Genomic DNA, 22,644 nt, shown 5'->3' on the forward strand with positions numbered 1-22,644 from the left:
CATGGTGTAGGGGGTAACATTTTGGCATGGATAGAAGATTGGCTAGCTAACAGGAAACAGAGACTAGGCATAAATGGGTCATTTTCTGGTTGGCAAGATGTAATGACTGGTATGCCACAGGGATCAGTGCTGGGGCCTCAACTTTTTACAATTTATATAAATGACTTGGATGAAGGGACCGAAAGTATAGTTGCAAAATTTGCTGATGACACAAAGATAGGTAGGAAAGTAAGTTGTGAAGAGGACATAAGGAGGCTACAAAGGGATATAGATAGGTTAACTGAGTGGGCAAAGATCTGGCAAATGGAGTATAATGTGGAAAAATGTGAAATTGTCCATTTTGGCAGGCTAAATAATAAAGAAGCATATTATCTAAATGGTGAGAGATTGCAGAGTGCTAAGATGCAGAGGGATCTGGGTGGCCCCGTGCATGAAGGTTAGTGATCAGGTACAGCAAGTAATTAGGAAAGCTAACTGAATGTTGCTTATTTCGAGGAGAATTGAATACAAAAGTAGGGAGGTCATGCTTCAGTTATACAGTGCATTAGTGAGACCACATCTGCAGTACTTTGTACATTATTGTTCTCCTTATTTAAGCAAAAATGTAAATATATTGAAAGCAGTTAAGAGAAGGTTTATCAGACTAACACCTGGAATGGGCGGGTTGTCTTACGAGCAAAGCTTGGACAGGCTAGGCTAATATCCGCTGGAGCTTAGAAGACTTAGAGGCAACGTGATTGAAACATATAAGATTCTGAGGGGTCTTGACAGGGTGGATGTGGAAAGGATGTTTCCTCTTGTGGGATAATCTAGAACTAAGAGACACTGTTTAAAAATAAGGGGTCGCCCATTTAAGGCAGAGATGAGGAGACATTTTTTCTCTGAGGGTCGTGAGTCTTTGGAACTCTCTTCCTGAAAAAGTGGTGGAAGCAGAGTCTTTGAGTATTTTTAAGGCAGAGGTAGACAGATTCTTGATAAGCAAGGGAGTGAAAGGTCAGTGAGGGTAGGTGGGAATGTGGAGCTGAAGTTATAATCAGATCAGCCATGATCTTGTTGAATGGCGGAGCAGGCTCGAGGGGCCAAGTGGCCTATTCCTGCTCCTAATTCGTATGTTCTGACGTTTACCTGATAAGTCGATTCGTTCCCTATTAGCCCCTTCCCCGTGCACGCTATGCCATTACACCTCTTCCTTTGTTCAAGAGAGAAGCCAAGAAATTATGCAGGAGGTCAAGAATTTTGCACTAGCTCTTTCACAGCAAACAGAGGCTGTGAATCAGATATGTGAAAAATTACTTTGTCCGATACGTGGAGACTAAGAACAGATTTACTGAAGTTACTGAAAAAGGCTTTACTCACCGGTGATCCTGTGCTCACTCTTGACACAATGAGGGGCATTTTCTGATCAACTCCACCCTGCAAGTAGAGGGTATGGGGGAATGTAGAGGGGGAAGAATTGAGAAGATTTAAGAATATTATATGCACAAAGTTAGATTTCAAAATATTTCATTTTCTGTTTAGATGTTACAAGGGAAATTTGTTGTTTATAGTTGGAAAGAACTTTTAACCATTACACCTGCATAGCTTTTCTTGCTTTTTAAAATATTTTTATTTAAAACAGCACCGCTGACATCAATATAGAAGTGGTTGGATGGAGTAGCTCAGTTCAGTTCAGGCTTAGTTGAATTAGTCATGCACAACTGAAATTGAAGTAATGACCATGTCTACTGGAATTTATTCAACTCCTTCACATTTGGTGGGCTCTGCAATAATTTGTCAAAGCCAGTTCCATCAGAACTCATTGATTCAAGAAAAATATTCAAATAAAACAAAGAGAAACAAAATAATGTTAAAGTTGTTTACTCTTTGAAATTCATTTTAAAATCAAATAGTTGCAATGGTACAAGCACTTGAGCTCCAAAGCACTGTGCCACAATGTAGTAGGGTGTTGCTTAGTCTAGGGCCACAGTCTTACGATCAATGAACTACACTGAGCAAAGGACAAGAAACGCACAATCTGGGGGTGAATAAGAAAATTGGACAGTGCGCCATTTTAATTCACTCCCCAGCAGCCAGGTACAGAGCAATGCTTGCAAAGGTTCATGGTCAGGTTGCAGCTGTCCTCTTGGCTTACAGAACAAGAAAAGCAGGAAAACAAAGTTCATTTTCCACACTCCACCCCACTCGCCACCCCCCCCCCCTCCAAAAAAAATAGAATGACTGATCGGAGAAATCTACATAGAGCTCGTTTGGTTTCTATAATTGGATAGCGATAATTAAGAGCTCAATTTAAACTTGATGTGTGACTAAGCCATTTCATTCCGTATCCTGGAATGTAGTCCTTGCATTACACACACTGTTGATATATTTTACTGTTTCTAGTACAGAAAAATATCGTAAAGAATGTTAAATTTATGCCATTAACCTTTAAGTTGAAGCCAAACTTTCCTTCTTCATCAGGTATCATTCGAACCCAAAGCATGCCATTATCAGTGTTTACCAGGTCAGTCTGGGAAGTAAGAACAAGTCAACTTTATTATGCAGGATTCAATGAGAGATACTATTCGTCTCTCAATTTGTCCACGACAGAATTATTCCAATCATGGCGCCAAGACTCAATTGAGTATATTCATTTCAACATATGCAAAGTGGGATAACACAGTACAGATGAGAAAGAACAGGTGCAGCTCTACTCATCATGTTTACTCCAAATGTGAACATTTATATGAAACATCAGTACAAATCACTTATACCTGAGTGATACTTTATCCACAGTGTAATAATCTATACCATATCCATGATAGCAATCAACAAATTAAAACAACCACTTGGGACAGCTGAACAGATGAAGTTCATCTGCTTTAATTTCAAATTGGTTCCCTGTCATAGTCATCATTTTAATTTTTTTTTAAGTTAGTAAACATCTTTCGTTTCTTTCCTTTTCTCTGGTCTCCAACAGCACCAAATAGTTGAGAAGGCAGAAGGGGAACCTAGTCAGCATCCTCTGTCAGCCTAAGCTCTGGACTATCATTAAGAGGTTCCAACAATGGCAAGGGCAAAAATCGCCCTCTGATTTTTCTTCCTTTTAATACTAAGACTCATAACTGAGATTGGGAATTTGGTTGGGAGATTGAACTGTCGTGTGCACTGATATTCTAATATTCTACATTACGCAGTCTCACATCAAACCATAAAACTAATATTACAAACATTGCAACTGTTTAACAGACAACACCAATTCAAGTGAATGGAACCAAGTTTTGCTTTGTGCATTTTTATTATTTTGCCGAAATCTTGTTGGAAATGTCTAGTTATTAGGAGAAATGGTGGGTAGAACATCAAGACTGTTGAGAATTATAGCTGGTTTGTTTTCGCATAAACAGCAGAACCTCAGCAGATTTGCATCCTGAAGGGTCAAATGAAATTTATTTCTGGCTATCCCTATTTGTTAAAGATGAGCAGTGTTGTCCATGAGAGTAGAGGTGAAGAATCCAGTTGCATGATTGGGCTGTCCCTATCAGAGACCACTGCTGTAATAACCTAAATGCCTGCAGGCTGATTAGCTAGGACAGTAAAGTATTGGTTCCTAACATTGCTATATTTGCAGGAAGAATATCAACATCACGCTAAGTAAAATTGTCAACCCTTTGCATTTTCAGAGAACGGACTTTGAATGTCTGTCCACGTAGTGTGGGACATTTAGATTATGTGTATTCGCTATGATTACGCCTTCATAATTACTATACTGTATGTGATGCAAGTAGAACAATTTTAAGGATGCAATGTTTAATAATTGCACAATGAATTTAGATTTTGCATTTTCAGTGGAATTAGTACTCTGCACATAATTAGTTGTAATGTATCTAAGCATTGCATTCAGAAGATATCATTTAATATCTATCCATCAGACATCAAATTTGGGAAGTGGGTTGTGTGTTTCAGCGAAATTACCAGAACCTTTCCCCTGTAGGCAAATCCATTTACTGCCTGTTGGTGGCACACAGATAGAAAGTTTCAATTTTAAGTGTGTGGCACCTTGCCAGTCACAGATTCACTCAGTCTGGTGGCACACATAGTAGCGAGTATAGTTAAAAATTGTTAACTATTACGGTTTCTTGGTAACTGCTTTTACATAATTTGTATAATCCTTTCTGATATATATTGCACTTACATTTTGTGTATTTGAGCACTAGCAGCCCCCCTGATGGCTGCAAGCATACTGTATCAATTACACTCCAGGGTCTTCTCATACTGAATGTTACAATGTGTGTGATATAAAAGCAGCTACTATAATGCAATACCAACTAACTGCTTATCAGACATAAAACTGCTCAAATATTTTTTAATTATAGGCCTCCTGATACCTTTACCACCCACCCATTCACTCCATGCCCTTGGTCATCCAGAATACAAGGAAGAATTAAACGAATTTCAAGATGCCTTTGGACCACACAAACTGCAAATTCTGGCACTCTAGGGAGTAAACAAAAGTGAGCACTTGCTACCTGTAATTTAACTTGAATAAAGCTATTAAAAATAGTTCTCCAAATAAATGAGTTAAAAGCAACTCAACACTCCTGGTCTCGTATAAGGGAAGACAGCTTTCAGGTTGTACAGAGGTAATTTTCCTAATGCACATCGGGAAAATTATTTACATGCTCAGACTGCAACATCAGGGTGTAAGCAGAGTGGTAGCTGTGGGATAAATACCAACTGCAAACCTAGATTTTTGAGAGACTGAGGTCTTCATACAAGACACAAAAAAGAAAAGACAGAAGACAATTTGATGGATAAATACGTTATTCTGAAATACATAATTGTTAGTTATGTAGTTTAAAAACTGTATTTTAGGCATTAGAATTGTTACTGTGAAAATGGCAAACAAAACAAAACAATTAAATTGGCTCGCTTCTGCTTTCTTTCATTTGCAGTTCCTCTGACTGGTCATTCAGAATTTTCAATTGGCTGCTTGGCAATTTAAGCCAGTCAGTACCCTCTGTGCCTTACAGGTACAGCAATGCAAACAAATTACTTTCCCATGTCTATCCATGCCCTACAGAGAGAGTGACAAACTCAACATTTTAAATTTTAAATTAGCAAACTGATATATATGGAGCTAACTAGAACAAAGAATGAACAATTCATATTACTGCTAGAGTCTGCATTTTCCCCATCACCTTTAAGTGCTATGTAAACTGTCCAGATGAGGGGGTCCCAGGCTCCCTTCTTGCCCTTCCTCTTATTTGACCGTAACAGGGTTTATTCCTTTTTAAACAGTGGTTATGCTTACCGCCTCTGTGATCGTGAAAGAACCAAATGGACAGGTTTTCTTGAGTTTAAACGAGAGAGGTGAGTTTATTACACTTAATCTAAAACCAATCTAGAAAAAATAATAACTTTACACTACAAATTCACACACAAGTAGATTACAGAGGGAAAAGCAGATTTGGTGGTTGGATTAGAGTCCAGAATAAATAGAAATTAAGTACACAGTCTGTGAAGATGGATGATTTGGTGGGTCTTTTGGCTGAAGTTGTATTCTTGAAGTCCTTGGCTGGTCAAACTGCACTTTGTGGCTGGCCCGCTTGGTTCAAGGTTTTCTTGCAGGCAAACTTGTAGGTGGCTCTCTTCTCCTGCTCTCTGTCTGTAGCAATCTATAGGTTTTGAGGGTCCACCGTCACAGACGGGGTCAGACAAAGACAGAGAGAGAGAGAGACAGAGAGAGAGAAAGGCACACACCTTCCTGTCCATCTCTTTTTGTTCAAGGAAACTTTTGGTTTTCACACAGATGGACAGACAGTCACATGACGGTCTCCATGTATTCATTGGAACCTTCTAGTGATATTCAAGGTTCGGAATTGGCTCCCCAGTACCCAGGATGCCAATATTTACAGTTGGAGCAGTTGGAGGGGGTTTGCTCTTTCAAAGTCAAGGTGTTAGGAGTACCTTGAATGCTGTGCTAACGAAGCAATTTAGGTAATTCAATCACTTAGAGCAAGCCATTGTTCTGGGTGCATACTGCCCAGACCTCTGTCTCCGGGTGGGTCTTTTGAATGCAAAAAGGTGTTTCAGATGCAAATTGCGGTAGCCGCCTTGGCTGCTCGTTTCTTTAAAAGTTAACTATTGGATTTTTACCTTTAAAAGTTCAATGCAAGCTCCCAGTCGATGAATTAATAATCCCTCATTTGGCATATTGTGTTTACTTGACACCCCGTATTACGCAGAATGAAATGGGGTGTCACTCCTGCTCTCAGCACCGTCCTTTTTGGCCTGAGGAGGGCCCCCTACGTGTCCAGCTTTCCCTTCTCGCCCATAGCTGAGGCTCCTATCACCCTCCCACCTTTTATCCTTTTCGGGTTTGTGGGGGTGACTAGGGAAGGGTTTTCCTTGGGGTAAGGGCTTGTGTACAAGCGTGAATTCATCAGCCAGAATTGTGGCCTATCTTAGTCTCTTTGAACCTTTTGTTCCTCTACGTGGGTTTGAATAGAAAGGGGAAGTGAGTTTTTAAACTCAAGAAGGATCATCTCTCTGAGGTTTACATGTGGGCTGTATCTTAAGTGCCCTCAGCCACTGGTCGAAAGCAAGCTGCTTAACTCTTTCAAGTTTGATCAGGCTACTTCTGGATGGTTCGGAATTTCTGGCGGTACGCTTCCGGTACTACCTCATATGCCCCCTGAATAGAATTTTTAGTCATCTCATAATCTGATGAACTTTCATCTGGCAACAGTGAATAAACCTCATGGGCTTTTCCTGTAAACTTCCTTTGTAACAACAGCATACAGCTCTCAGCCGGCCATTTCAGCTGTTTTGCAAGCTTTTCAAAGGTGAAGAAAAATCCTTCCACATCACCCTCACTGAACTTTGGAATCAACTTGGAGAACTTGAAGAGCTCAGCACACGGTCCTGAGCTAGGGGCAGCTCCCTTTAACCATGCTTTCACTGGGGGTATTGGGTTTTCCACTAGTTAATTCAAGCCACTTTAACTCTCTTTCCCCCTTCTCCTGCTGGAAAGCTCTCTCTTTTGCCTTTCTTCCGTTTCTCTTTCCCTTTCTTGACATTCTCTCTGCTCTTTCTCTCCCTGGAATTCTAATTCTAGTCTCCTCTGTGCTAATTGTATTTTTGCTCACATTACCCTGTCTGTTTCTGACTCTAATCCTGTTTCTGAATCCTCAGGTTCAAGTGAAAAATATTTGTCCACAAGTCTTAGGATTTCGGATTTCCTAGCTTTCAAACGGAAAGTAATCCTCAACTGCCCAGCTACATTCCTCAACTCTTCAATAGATAGGGCATTTAACCTGTCTCGAGTTACTTCACTCTGGCTTAGGAAGGTACTGGCCTCGAATGTAGACATGTTAGTACTCTAGCAGCAAAAAACTCAAGAAAATCTGTACTGAAGTTTTTAAAATTTTGATAGGGATCAATTTGGTTTCCCACTTTCAATTTCTCATTTATCATTGGGTTACGATCCTGGATGAGCCCCCAAATTTCTATTATGGCCAGGTGAGGAGGGGGTTCCAGGTTCCCCTCTTGCCCTTCCTCTTATTTGTTCCTTTTTAAACAGTGGTAGTGCTTACCACCTCAGTGGAGTATTTTACCTTTTATCTTTAATGTGTTAGGTTTGCCTTGAATGTCATGCTAATGAGGCAATCTTTGGTAATTCAATCACTTAGAGCAAGTATTGTTCTGGGTCCATACTGCCCAGACCTCTGTCTCTGGGTGAGTCTTTGGAATGTGAAAAGGAGTTTCAGAAACAAATTGCGGTGACCATCTTGGCTCTTAGATTTTTTTTTTTAAGTAAACTGCAGATTTTTTCCATTACAAATTTAATCTAAGTTTCCAACTGATGAATTAATAATCCTTCTTTTGGCATATTGTGTTTCTTGACAAAACTGTTATAATGATAGATTACATTTTGCTTTTAAAATTAAAGCTACATTAAATTTTGCAAACCTTGTCATCACAGTAGTATTGGTAGGGGGCCGTTTCATCCATATTTGTTCTTGGTGCCATAAGTCCATAGGTCTCAAGAAATTTCAAGTCAACACCATCCAGTGGATGAGAAATAGACACAGGTACAATAGTCTCGACACCATTCACCGACTGTATAAGTGATCGCCGTTGTCTTTTGATGCAATGGGAGAACTGTTGTTGCATTTCGTCTGCTGCAACTACCCTGAAAACAAGTTAAATTAAATTAAGGCTCATGGGTTAGAAGTGTCACATTTAAGTTAAAGGCAATCATAAGAAGAAAAGCTAAATTAGGAAGCATTTTATGCTCATTCCTAATTTTTACACACATAATGATGCATCACAGAACTTGCTGCATCAAGGTATCTCGTGGCATATAGCACTAGTTAGACCTTTTCCTCCACCCTTCAGCTTGGAAAATGTTTGCACCATAATTTCCAGAAAGTGTGAGCTGATAACAGTGTGGCAAGAGCACAGTGACATCTGGAATGTTAGTGAATAGTGAGACCAACTGTGTATCTCCTTAACCAATGAGATTTAAGGATTGAGAAAAACAGCAACAATGGAGAAGGAGGGTGAATTAAATTCAAATCAGATACAGAAAAATAAAGAGCAGGAAGAAAGATTGGATTAAGAGTGAGAAGAGACTAAAAGGACGTGTCTTCTTAAAATCACTTAAGAATTTAGTACATGCAGGAATGAGATTGACCAATTTAAACTGTTCCCAATCTGTGCCAAAAAGGTTCATTCACATTGCATTAACAATTATCACATTGTTAAGTTGCAGCCCTAACTCTGTGATGAATTTAGTGGGCAATTAATGTGCAAATTCAGCAAATTCTTAAATAAATAACTGGCAGACTAAGGGTTAGATGCCATTTTTGTGAAGCAGACAGTGGAGCTGTGTAATTTGTCATGCAGGCCCCTGCCTGCCAAGATTGGGGCACAGATATTTCACCACATGGACATTAAATTTTAAAATTGTTGCTGGGAAGAAAAGGCGGCCTATTATAAGGGGTTGCCAAGCCACTGACTGGAAAGACATTTGCATAGTAACAGACAGTGCTTGGAAAGGACAAAGGGGCCACTCCCTGCTCCAATTTAATCCACAATGGACTTTTGATTACCAGACGTTGAAGGTGGAGAGGCTAGCATTCCAGGTTAACTGCTAAGATGGCCAAATACACAAACAAATGTAGTCAGACCAGTTTATTTATTTTTTTATTTATTTAGAGATACAGCACTGAAACAGGCCCTTCGGCCCACCGAGTCTGTGCCGACCAACAACCACTCATTTACACTAATCCTACATTAACCCCATGTTCTCTACCACATCCCCACTATTCACCTACCACCTACTACACTAGGGACAATTTACAATGGCCAATTTACCTATCAACCTGCAAGTCTTTTGGAGGTGGGAGGAAACCGGAGCACCCCGAGGAAATCCATGCAGACACAGGCAGGACCCAGAATCGAACCCGGGTTGCTGGAGCTGTGAGGCTGCAGTGCTAACCACTGCGCCACTGTGCTGCCCATCACATGACTAATTGGCTGTTGGAGCTTTTTGAATTTAAGCTTGCCAAAGAGAATTTGAACTCAAAGCTGTTTGCTCCTGGACTGGAAAAGACCTCTCTCCTGTCTTCTCATCTCTTTCTCACCAGCTTTGGAATCCATTGAAGACATAGGAACCCCAAGAGAGAAATGCCTCCTACAGTGAACAAGGTTTAAGAATAATACTGGGCTCCAACAAAAAGCAAGAATTGCCTACAAAAGGACTACAGTGAGCTCGAAGCACAAGAAACTCTTCTGATATTGCCTCAAACCTCTCTACTTTATTTTTTCTCCTGCTCTTTTCTGTCTCCATTTGCATGTGCATATCGCGTATGCAGGCTAGCGTGGGGCGCAGCGTGTATCCGTAGGTGTTAATCAAATTAGAGTTTAAGTTTAAATAAATTTCACTTTTCTTCTTTAAACCTAAGAAAGACTGTTTGTGCTCATTTCTTTGCCTTATAATTGGAAAGTGGTGAACAAGGATTCATCAAAGGGGAGCTCAAAACACAGTGTGTTTAAAAACATAAACCCTGTTACAATAAGACCAGGTGAAGGCTGAAAGAGACCCCCTAGACACCTTCCTCACCTGGTCATAAGAAAATCGATCAGCAAATGCAGGAGATTCACAACTCATGGCGTATCATTCAAACCCCTGAGGTTGCTGGCCAATTTGTACATTAATAATAGTGCACATAATTGACAGCACTTTTCTCCAGCAACATCTGGCCCACTATAATATGTAGTAATTTACAAAAATACTAATTTTTTTTGGGTGGAGCAAGAATCAGCAAACTTACTTTGGTGATTGTTGTTCCTCTGACCTGTAAAAGAAAAACTTGTAAATCATTTAATTCAATACTTTGATAGGCACATATCTTCATTTTACTTTGTGGACGTACAAATTTATCTATATCATACTTGCAAAAACAGAGACATTGTACATTATCACAAAAAGTTCTGCTCTGCAGCAGGAAACATGAGATATTTATCCAAATTTTACAAATCAAATCCTGTTTTAATATTGCATTGTCTTTTCTATTGTCTTTTCCATTGCTACTAACAATGAATTATACTCATTCAAAAAATTATACATAGTCTTACCTCTGCCAAAATTGACAGGTATATGAAAAGTATCTAACAAAATTAGATTTAGCATATATCATGATCCTGTAGTTTTTTTTTGTGGGAAAAATGTGGTGTGCCCTTAAGACTGGAAAAAGAGCAGTACTGCTTTAAGGCAGCAAGCTCTAAAGACTGAGTCGAAGAATGCATTCTCATTGCCTTGGATACAGCCACTCAGAGAGCATTGAGAGATACATTTGTGACAATTTAATTTTTGAACTGGCTTATAGAGCATACAGCATGATCTAACAGAGGGCACAGATAGACAGCTGTGTGTTAGCACCTGAAAGAAAATCTCTCAGACCATTTAAACTGAAGGAAGAGAATTTAGTCTGTTTGTTTATTATTCTCTCTCAAAATTCTAAAAGTCAAACCAAAACAGAGATCCCGGATAATTTAAATTGAAGGAAGCAAGAAGTTAGACTGTGACAATCTTTTATCCCTCAAAAATTCTAAAGCCAGATTGATTCTATTGAAAGTGGTTGCGAGTTGTTGATCTACCGTGGTCATCGCTGGAAGAAAGAGGAGTTTGAAACTTCGGGTGTTGGACTGTTTCCCTTTTCTCATCAGACCTCATCTGGAAGATTGCTCATGGATATAATCAGAGGATTGTTCATTGGGAAGTGTAAATTTGCAAGGACTCCAATTTTTTCTATTTTAAATGTTGTTTATATCTTCATAGTGTTTAAGAATTTAGTTTTTCTAATTAAACAGTTAATTTGTTGATTTAAAAACACCTGGTTTGGTTAGCCTCATTCGGGGGTTAATAGATGGTACAATTTGGCTGGGTCTTTCTTTAATTTGGAAAGTTTAAAATGATATGTTAGGCGATCTGTGGAGGGACGGGATTGAATTAACAGTGCGTTCTCCCACCACAATCAGAATTGTATATTTTGATTGGGGGTTCGAATGGAGCGGTCCGTCGTAACAATATGTAAAAGCTATATTTCTGTTTCAAGGGAACAAATGATAGAAAAGGTTAAAAGAGGGCACTCGAGACTTTGTGAATTGCAAAGCTGAGTTAAATTTCTCAATCCTCTGTCACGCTTCTTGAGGAACAGTAATGAAATATGAAATGAACTAGAGGAATTAGGAACATAGGAGCAAATGTAGGCCATTCAGCCCTTCGAGCCTGCTCCACCATTCAATATGATCAATACTTTTTTCCCACACTATCCCCATATCCTTTTATGAAATAAAAGTCAACTGCTGAACTGAACTACATAAAATGGACACATTTGTGCTGCAGGCAAGATGGAGTAGAAGTCAGGTGACCCCTCCTGTACTATCAATAAACATGCTTATCTGTTGAAGACAAAACCAATTAGCCATGTCTGAATAAGCTTTGGCGAAAACACATTGAAATGGAGAACAGCCCATTCATGCTACCAACTCCTATCTGCAGGAATACAGCTAAAAAAGACTTTTGCAGACAGACGAACTCCAAAGCCAAGGCCAAAATAATAAGTGAAGTAACACCTATTTATCAAAATGGACCACATTCAGATGCCATCATGTAACAATGGCTCCCATGTCCTGAAATATTGTATGAATCACCCCAGGGGAGAGAGCCCTTAGTTAACTGGCCGACACCCAGCCTGACAAGTTTCTACCCTGAAAGGTATCGCTCTGGAGAGAGACAGCACAGCCAGAGGTCTTTTCAGCCAGAACAGCTGTGAGACAGTTCCAGCGAGGCAGGAGCCTTGCTGATAACATCTTTCAACTACTGCAGCAGAGAAATTGCAAGATGACGATGGAACTCCCCATCTGCGAAAGTGAACCTGAATCTCCAGCATCGACTTCCGATTGAGGCTTAACTACAAGGTGCCTGCGACACTTCACCCTTTTCAAGAAGAACATTCAGGCCTGCACCGCTGAAAGATTTCCTCCCGAAAAGCTTCTTAAGATTTTCTCAGAACAACTAATACTTTTACAACAATTGGACTCCACTGCTACCACTCTACTCTCTATCTTTTCTTGTGTGTATGTGTGTGAATGCATAAGGGGCTGATGTTGCGAATATTTTTTGGTTACACGGTAAAATTAAAATATTTATCTTTTTTAACCTATAAGAAAACCTGTTGTTTGTCTATTTATTTGACCCTTAAAATATTCAGGGACTAAAACACTATTTTTGAAACACTATCTGCGGTCAATTGAGAAGTGAAAAGCGGAAGTCACCCACACTACTTCCCATCTGTCCATAACACCTCTTAGAGGAAGTTCTATATTGCAACTTAATAGATTGACAAATAAAATCTAGTGAAACGCTAATATTTATTCCAAAATAATTTCACTGCCCACAGAGATTTATTCAATGGAACTATGAGATGCAATAAGATCCATTTATAAGGTGTCCTTCATATTGGATAGATATCTCAGAGCACAGAAGAAAATAGACACGAAACAATGGAGAACAGGCATTAATTGACGGTATTGAGCACTATGAAGGAACAGTACCAAAAAAGCAGGTGAATAGGAAGGTTTTCTGAAGAATTTTGAAAGTAAGGAGGGAAAAAGTAACACAGAAATTGTGGGACAATATGGGCATGCTGGTTGAAAGAGCAGCCAATGATAAAGTAAAGATGAAGAAAAAGAATTACACTAGTGCCAACTGATATGGGGAAGAAAGGTCAGCTAGGACCAAGCAACATGTTTAAAGTTGCCATTTGCAGATTTACTCTGCCATGGTAGATGGAAAGGTTAATGAAGTTAACAAGACAGGCATTAGGAACCAATGAGTAAAAAAAAAAGATAGCTTTAGTTTTGTCTATATTAAGCTGCATAAAATTCTGATTCATCCAAGAACTAATGTTGGGCACACCTTTGAAGAGTTGAGTGATCATCCCAGAATTAAAAGAACTGTAGGGTATCATAAGCTTACATATAGAATCCGACCTTGTGCTTCTTGACAATATCACTAATGGGCAGCATATAGATGAAGAGGATCAAGAATGGAGCCCTGCAGTATACTGAGGGAGACCATGCAAGATAGGAGAAATCACTGGAAGATACACAGGGGTGGGTTTTTCCTGAGCGGACTTTCGGCAGCTGGCTGGTGGAATGTTGGTAGTTCTGGTTTGAGGCAGGCTATGGCTGGAGATCAGCTGCCTCAGGATAGTCAGCAGGCTCTGGGCTACAAGAAGATAGGTAAGAGCAGTTCTCCACGTCCTCCTGGCCCCACGAAGCGGCCCACCAACTGATGCTGCTCGGAGCATGCACAACTCATGCTCTGCCCAATGTAAACCAAAAATGGCAGTCGAGGTCCTAGGTACATCATAGGACATCAAATTGCATTTTAAATGGGCCAACCACCTGACTCAAAGGGTCACATAGACTGCTCCATGCCTGATGGAACATTATCTTGGGCACAGTGATGGGAATAAGGTGGCCGGTCATTACCCACCATTTTTGACCATCATCATCCCATTTTAGTCAGGTGGGAGGCCTGAAAATTCACGTCATTGAGACAATTATGAATGGAACTAGAGACTGCACTGCCACAAAATTGGAATACTGGGAAGGAATGCTGGAGAATGTGTCAAAGGCAATGGACAAGACAAGAACAATGAGGCAGCACATTACATTTACAGTAATGGGAAACATAATTTCTAACTGATCACAGCAGTCTTTGTCTATAGGAAGTACGGAAATCAAATTTCAGTTTAAAACATGGAGTATTGGGAGAGGAGTGTGACGAATTGTGCAGCAATAGATTCTCTGATTTTCAGGCAGCCATTCAGAAATTGGAAAAACAATTCAACTTATTCAATACGTCATTTACTATTTAGCAAGCAGTCACTTAATTGACAAGAGTAATTTAGATTCGACCATTCTACAGCTGTGAACTTTCTTCTAGGATTTAGTACCTTAAACCTTTACCTTATCTGTGAACTTCAATTTTCTGATTTTCTTTAAATTGAGTCACTCCAATTTTATGAATCACTCGTATTGTTCAGATTTTAATTCTTTAACAGATGCTCAAATTCTCCTCTAAATGCAATTTTCATTAATCTCAGATTGATTGTTAATTCGATCAATTTTGTCGTGGTGACACGTTTTATTTTGGAAAAGAAACAATTTCAGGTATATCTATTCAATCCCATGAACTGTTTACTGAAGGCAATATGGAAGTAGGGGTAGTGACAGGCGATGCTTTGAAGGTTTTGGTGATAGAAGGAATGTGGGGTAGGTGATGTGCAGCTAGGGACAACAAAGGAATCAGATCGTTGCAGTGATGCACAGAGTAAGAAGGTTGAAAGCTGACAGACAGAAAATATACACAAAGAACATATTTGGCCACAGGGATGCACACTGTTAATGTAATAAATATTCCTTCCTTTTATGTCAGATTACAGGTCAGTACAGTTGGACAACAGTCTGAAATCTCAGTACTGTTACAGCACAGGGGGTCATTCAGCCCATCGTATCTGCACCAGCTCTCTGAGTGAGCAATTCACTTAGTGCCATTCCCCCGCCTTCTCCTCATAACCCTGTACATTCTTTCTTTCCAGGTAACTATCTAATTCCCTTTTGAATGCCTCGATTGAACCTGCCTCCACTACACACTCTGGCAGTGCATTCCAGATCCTAACTCACTGCGTGAAAAAGTTTTTCCTCTGGTCACCTTTGCTTTTTTTTGCCAATTACCTTAAATCTGTGCCCTCTCGTTCTTCATCCTTTCACACGTGGAAACAGTTTCTCCCCATCTACTCTGTCCAAACCTCTCATGACTTTGAACACCTCTATCAAATCTCCTCTCAGCCTTCTCTTCTCCAAGGAAAACAGTCCTAACTTCTCCAATCTATCTTCGTAAATGAAATTCCTCATCCCTGGAACCATTTTTGTGAATCTTTTCTGCACTCTCTCCAATGCCTTCACATCTTTCCTTCAATGTGGTGCCCAGAACTGGACACAATACTCCAGCTGAGGTCGAACTAGTGTGTTATACAAGTTTAACATAACCTCCTTGCTCTTGTACTCTATGCCCCTATTAACAAAGCCTAGGATACTGTATGCTTATTTGACTGCTCTCTCAACCTGTCTTGCCACCTTCAATGACTTATACACATATAGACCCAAGTCCCTCTGTTCCTGCACCCCCTTTAGAGTTGCAACCTTTATTTTATATTGTCTCTCCATGTTCTTCCTACCAAAATGAATCACTTCACATTTATCCACATTGAACTTCATCTGCCACTTGTCTGCCCATTCCACCAGCTTGTCTATTTCCTAATGAAGTTCCATACTATCTTCCTCACAGTTCACAATGTTTCCAAATCTTGTATCATTCGCAAATTTTGAAATTGCGCCATGTACACCAAGGTCTAACTTGTTAAATATAACAGGAAGAGAAAGGGTCCCAACATTGATCCCTGGGCAACTCCACTACAAACGTTCCTCCAGCCCGAAAAATATCCATTTACCACTACTCTCTGTTTCCTGTCACTCAACCAATTTCATATCCATATTGCGACTGTCCCTTTTATTCCATGAGCTATAACTTTGCTCACAACTCTATTGTTTGGCACTGCATCAAATGCCTTTTGGACGTCCACGTACACCACACTAACAGCATTGCCTTCATCAATGCTCTGGGTTACCCCTTCAAAAAACTCCAGCAAGTTGGTTAAACATGATTTTCCCTTAACGAATTCATGCTGGCTTTCCTTAATTAACCCGCATTTGTCCATGTGACTATTAATTTGGTCCTGAATTATTTTTTCTAGAAGTTTTCCTACCACCGAAGTTAAACTGACTGGTCTCTAGTTGCTGGGCTTATCTTTACATCCTTGTTTGAACAAGGGTGCAACATTTGCAATTCTCCAGTCCTCTGGTACCATCCCGAGTCAAAGGGAGATTGGACAATTATGGCCAGTGCCTCTGCAATTTCCACTCTCATTTCCCTCAGCATCCTTGGATGCATCTCATTCAGTCCTGATGCTGTATCAACTTCAAGTATAGACAGACTAAGTAATCCCGCCTCCTTATCAATTTTAAATCCTTTTTGTGTATCAATTACCTCCTCTTTCACTGTTCCCGACCCTCTCTCGCCCCCGCTGCTATTTTACATGGAGCAGCGCTGGCGAGAAATGGCCTACCTGTCCCAGGCCAATCAAGGCCCTTAGGTGTCCAATTAACTGGCACTTAAGGGCCTCCTCCTGCATTTTACCCTCGACGGCCGGACAGCAGAAGCCTTAAGAACTCCGCCTGATTCCTTCTTGTGGGCTGGGGCAGGGCCTTCCTGATTGAGCATCCTGTGCCCCACGTAGGGCTGCCCCTGAAGCCCCAACCGCCCCCCTCAGCCTCGTCGGGGCCAAGCCAATTGTTCCCATCGAGGCCCTAAAAACTTACCTGTCTTCCGCAGCCATCCTTCACCTTCCTTGCGATGGCAGGCTGTAGTCCCTGCAGTGGCCACCGCTCCTACTGGTGCTGCTGGGACTAACAGCTGCCAGCCCACCGATTGGCCGGCAGCTCCATTAGGCATGACTTCCTGCCTCAAGGAGATGGAAGTCCCGCCCAAGACCAATTAAGAGCCTGGGGAGCGGAAAATCCCAGCGTGGCTCCCAAAGCCCGGTGGAGGCAGGCTCACCACTGACATTTCAGCTGGTGGGCATGTCCACCCGCCCAACTAAACATTCCGGCCCTTATTTAATCAACTAATGGTCTGATCAGATTTGTTGGCAGTGCCACTATATTTATGAAAAAATAACAGGATGACACTCGGATGTTCACTTAACATCTACAAATTCAAAAAATGTTGCAACAATAGTGACCTACATAAGGATCATCTATAACTTTGAAAAGTAGTTATACATTATTGAAACTAAATTTATCTTTATATATTATGAGTAATTTAAACTTGAGATCAGTGAGGAGTGACTTTTAAATAAAAATCCCTCATGGAATACTTTATGACTATGCTCCCAATGCAGTGTCTTATACACCAAAGCACACATTTGTATTGCAGTGAGGCAGAAACCAATATTACGAAATGCTGGATTGTAACTTTGATCCTGCTATCAATGATTGTGCTGTGGGGAAATGAAATCCATATAAGGAAGGTGAGTATATGAGAGCAACAAGAATGAAAATCGTGGACAAAACGAATATCTTCGCTTCACAGTTTCAGGTCAAGTGTGGCTTCTCTTTCTATGGTTGATGCACGTCTCTGGAAAACTTGTGAGTGTATCTACAAAACACAGTCCAATTAGGGGCCATGATTAAATAACTATCCACCCTGATTTTAATAGAATGTAGCAGCAAAGTCCATAATTTGGAATCTGAGGACAGAACGTAATTTGGGAGAATCATAAAATACAAGGGCTGTTTTACCGAGGCTCGCTGGTGTGCATTTATTTATTTATTTAGAGATACAGCACTGAAACAGGCCCGACGGCCCACCGAGTCTGTGCCGACCAAGAACCACCCATTTATACTAACCCTACAGTAATCCCATATTCCCTACCACCTATCTATACTAGGGGCAATTTACAATGGCCAATTTACCTATCACCTGCAAGTCTTTGGCGGTGGGAGGAAACCGGAGCACCCGGCAGAAACCCATGCGGTCACAGGGAGAACTTGCAAACTGCGCACAGGCAGTACCCAGAATTGAACCCGGGTCCCTGGAGCTGTGAGGGCTGCAGTGCTAACCACTGTGCCGCCCTCTTTCTGCTGGAGGGTTTCAAACATACAAACAAATTTCCAATAGGCAATTTGGCTTCTGACATTAATAGACCTCCTGACATTAATAGACCTCATTTCAATTATTTAAATAGATTCCACAATGGATCTCCTGGCATTGGGCAAAACTCTTTCCACAGCATAAAACTCATCCATATAACCATTTGCAAGTACATAGCGCCTTTAATGAGGTAAAATGTCCCAAGATGCTTCACAGGAGCGTTATCAATATTTGCCACTGAGTCACATAAGGGAATATTAGGGCAGGGGACCTTGCATGGGCAAAGTGGAATGTTTTAAAGAGAGCCTCAAAGGAGGAAAGAGGGTTAGGGAGGGAATTTCAGAGTTTTGGGCATCAACTGCTAAAGGCACAGCTGCCAATGTTGCAGCAATTAAAATTGGGAATGCGAAGGTCGTCAGAATTAGAGGAGTGCGGATATCTTGGAGCATCGTAGGGCAGGAGGAGGTTACAGAGACAGGGGTAAGGCTGCTGAATTATTTGAAAATAAGGATAAGAATTTTAAAATTGAGGTGTTACTTAACCAGGAGTTAATGTAGATCAGTGAGCACAGGGAAGATGGATGACTGGGACTTGGTGTGCGGTAGGATACAGACAGCAGAGGTTTTGAAGAACTTAAGTTTATGGGGGGGTGGAAGATCGGAGGCTGGCCAGAAGTGTGTTAGAATAGTCAAATCTAGAGGTAACAAAGACAAGGAGGTAATAAAAGCAGATGAGCTAGACATGGATGAGGTCAGCGATGTGACAGAGGTGAAAACAGGCAGTCTCATGGCACAAAAACAAGAAATGCTGGAATCACTCAGCAGGTCTGGCAGCATCTGTGGAAAGAGAAGCAGAGTTAACGTTCCGGGTCAGTGACCCTTCGGAAGAGTGATTCCAGCATTTCTTGTTTTTGGTTCAGATTTCCAGCATCCGCAGTATTTTGCTTTTAGTCTCATGGCACAGATGTGCGATCAGAAGCTCATCTGGGGGTCAAATACAAATACCAAGGTTTGTACAGTTCTGGTTCAGCCTCAGACAGTTGCCTGGGAGAGGGATGGAGTCAATGAACAGCAAATGACATTTGTTGTGGGGATTGTAAACAATGGCTTCCATCTTCCCAATATTTTGTTGGATGAAATTTATGCTCATGTTGGATAATCAGTCTGATCATTTAGAAACAGTGGAGTCGTCGAGAGATGTGATGGTGAAGTAGAACTGGGTGTCGTCAGCATACATGTGGACCCTGTTTTTGAATGATGTCACCAAGGGATAGCGTGTAGATGAGAAATAGGCAGGGGTCCAAGGATAGATCCTCGAGAGCCACCAGAGGTATCACTGCAGAAACAGGAAGAGAAGACATTGCAAGTGATTCTTTGGCCACGACTGGATAGGTAAGAATGGAACCAGGTGCGTGCAGTCTCTTCCAACTGGATGACAGAATAGAGCCATTAGAGGAGGACGGTGTGGTGAACTGTGTCAAAGGCTGCGGAGAGGTTGAAAAGGACAAGAAGGGATTCTTTTTAACTATGGTCACAGTCACATAAGGTGTAATTAGTGACTTAGATAAACACCCATTTCATCAGTAATGTGGTAGGGATGGAAACCTGCATGGAGGGACTCAAACATGTAGTCCTGGGAAAGACAAGTATGGATTTGAAAGGGACAGCACGTGCAAGGAAAGGGAGATTGGGAGATGGAGCGGCAGCTTGTGGGGGCAGAGGGGTCAAGGGTCAGTTTTCTGAGGAGAGGTGATGATGGCAGATTTGAAGGGATGGGGACAGTACCTGAGGTGAAAATTGTTCACAGTATTAACGATCATGGGGGCCAAGAAAGGAAGTTGGGTAGTTAGCAGTTTAGTGGAAATAGTGTCGAGGGAACAGGAGATGGTCTCACGGACAAGATGAACTTGGAGAGGGCATGAAGCGAGATAGGAGAGAAACTAAAGAAAGATGTGAGAGAAAGAAACAGCCTGGGGCTCAGCCTGTTCAAAAGTGTTCCTAAAAGGGAGAAAGCCATTTATTTGTGGTAGAATTCTGTTTTTTTTTTGTTTACATTTTGCTCCATGTATTATTTGTTATTGCTGGGTGGTGTGCATTTTTGTTTTTTCCCTACCAATGCTTTACTTCATTATTTGTGTTTGGCGCTGACATTTAAATTCTACTGTACAAATGGGTTTCAGATATTCTGCATGATTTAGATGAAGAAAAGTTTATGGGTTCCAACAAATGCTGGTGCATTTGAAGTGTTTGGGTCATACCCATCACAACACTGGAACTCCTCTTTACAGATCCCTCCACAGAAAAGGTCTGAAAATTAGTTATCGAAGAAGCAGACATGATTGTCTTTGTGTGGGACATTCCAGCATATCTGCAATACTTGAAGAAAAAACACTAAGATGGATGATTCATAAAATATGGGGCTATAATCTGCACACATGACCACTTATCCCATTGAGAAACTCCCCAGAGAATTACCAAAGCCTGGATGTTTTACACCTGTTTGCTCTTCATTGGCTGCCATCTCCATCAAGAAAAGTGCTCCATTCAGCCTAGATGTATTGGAAGAGTATGGTTTATAACAGGGCAATGGTCAAGAACATTCCTTCAAATGTTATCTCCCGAAGGGTGCAGTAGTTCCCAACTTAGGTTTGTGCCCTGACTGTGTGTCAATTTGACTCAGAGTCAGAAGCCTGTAGGTTGAAGCCCCACTCCATGACTTGAGCATGTAATCCATTAAAGCAAAACCTTGTCTGACTTTTCCTGCATGAGAGGTGTAACCTGGCACTATTTGAAAAGAAGCAGGTAGTTGCTCTTGTGTCCTAGCCAACTTTCATCCCTCAAATATCAACAAAAATGGAACAATTATTTAATTTGCTGCTACAGGGACCTTGCTACGCACAAATTGGCAACTGCACATGTCTGCAAAGTGATAGCGACTAATGCATTGGTTGTGAAGTACTTTGCGATGTCAAAAATAAGTGCCAGTACTTTTTTATAGCCCCAGAAGAAACATGAATAAAATTCAGTACACCTTGGTTCTTTTTCCACCTGATACCAGGAAATTTAATTTGCTGTTAGGTACAAGGGACATGGCTGAATGTACTAACTCCTGCTATACAGATTTCATGCATTTTTACTGCAAGGTGGTTGTCAGTCCCAAATAAAGTCAACTTCCTTTGGCACATCTCCTGTAGCAGGACTTCCAACTGAGATGATTGACCTCCAACAACTACAACCATCTTCCTTTGTGCTAGGTATGACGCCAACCAGCGGAGTATCTTCTCCGATTCCCATTGACTCCAGCTTTGCTAGGGCTCCTTGATGCCATACTCGGTCAGATGCTGCCTTGATATCAAGGGCAGTCACTTTCACCTCACCTCTGGAGTTAAGCTCTTTGTTCATGTTTGGACCAAGGCTGTAATGAGGTCAGGAGCTGATTGGCCCTGGCGGAATCCAAACTGAGCGCCCGTGAGCAGGTTATTGCTGAGCAAGTGCCACTTGATGGCACTGTCGACGACCAGTTCCATCACTTTGCTGATGATCTGGAGTAGACTGATGAGGCAATAACTGGCCTGTTTGGATTTGTTCTGCTTTTTGTGTACAGGACATACCTGAGCAATTTTCTACATGGCCAGTTAGATGCCAGTGTTGTAGTTGTACTGGAACAGCTTGGCTAGGGGCGCAGCTAGTTCTGGAGCACAGGTCTTCAGTACTATTGCTAGAATGTTGTTAGGGCCCACAGCCTTTGCAGTATCCAGTGCCTTCAGCCGTTTCTTGCTATCATGTGAAGTGAATCGGATTGGCTGAAGACTGGCACTGTGATGCTGTGAACCTCAGGAGGAGGCAGAGATGGATCATCCACTTGGCACTTCTGGCTGAAGATGGATGCAAATGCTTCAGCCTTATCTTTTGCATTGATATGGTGGGCTCCCCCATCGTTGATAATGGGGATATTTGTGGAGCCTCCTCCTCCTGTTACTTGTTTAATTGTCCACCACCATTTGCGACTGGATGTGACAGGACTGCAGAACTGATCCGTTGGTTGTGGGATGCTTAGCCCTGTCTATCACATGCTGCTTCAGCTGTTTGGCATACAAGTAGTCCTGTGTTTCAACTTCACCAGGTTGACACCCCATTTTTAGGTATGCCTAGTGCTGCTCCTGGCATGCCCTCCTGCACTCTTCATTGAACCAGGGTTAGCCCGCCAGCTTGATGGTAATGGTAAATTAGGTAATGCCGGGCCATGAGAGTACAGATTGAAGTTGAATGCAATTCTGCTGCTGCTGATGGCCCACAGTGCCTCATGGATGCCCAGTT

General features: G+C 41.3%; 1 protein-coding gene across 9 annotated transcripts in view; it reads right to left on the reverse strand.

Annotated features, from left to right (window-relative positions):
• LOC137346782 (tyrosine-protein phosphatase non-receptor type 3-like) overlaps window positions 1-22,644 on the reverse strand; it is a 360,471-nt gene that overhangs the window by 127,947 nt on the left and 209,880 nt on the right. For all 9 annotated transcript variants that reach the window (XM_068010672.1, XM_068010633.1, XM_068010662.1 and 6 more), the window contains 4 exons: window positions 10,317-10,340; window positions 7,948-8,170; window positions 2,423-2,506; window positions 1,357-1,413 (listed from right to left, as the gene is read on the reverse strand). In XM_068010672.1, the coding sequence (XP_067866773.1) occupies window positions 1,357-1,413; window positions 2,423-2,506; window positions 7,948-8,170; window positions 10,317-10,340 (388 nt within the window). The remainder of the gene's footprint in view (window positions 1-1,356; window positions 1,414-2,422; window positions 2,507-7,947; window positions 8,171-10,316; window positions 10,341-22,644) is intronic.

The sequence above is a fragment of the Heterodontus francisci genome, chromosome 2 (genome assembly GCF_036365525.1).
Source record: "Heterodontus francisci isolate sHetFra1 chromosome 2, sHetFra1.hap1, whole genome shotgun sequence".
NCBI classification, from domain to species: domain Eukaryota; kingdom Metazoa; phylum Chordata; class Chondrichthyes; order Heterodontiformes; family Heterodontidae; genus Heterodontus; species Heterodontus francisci.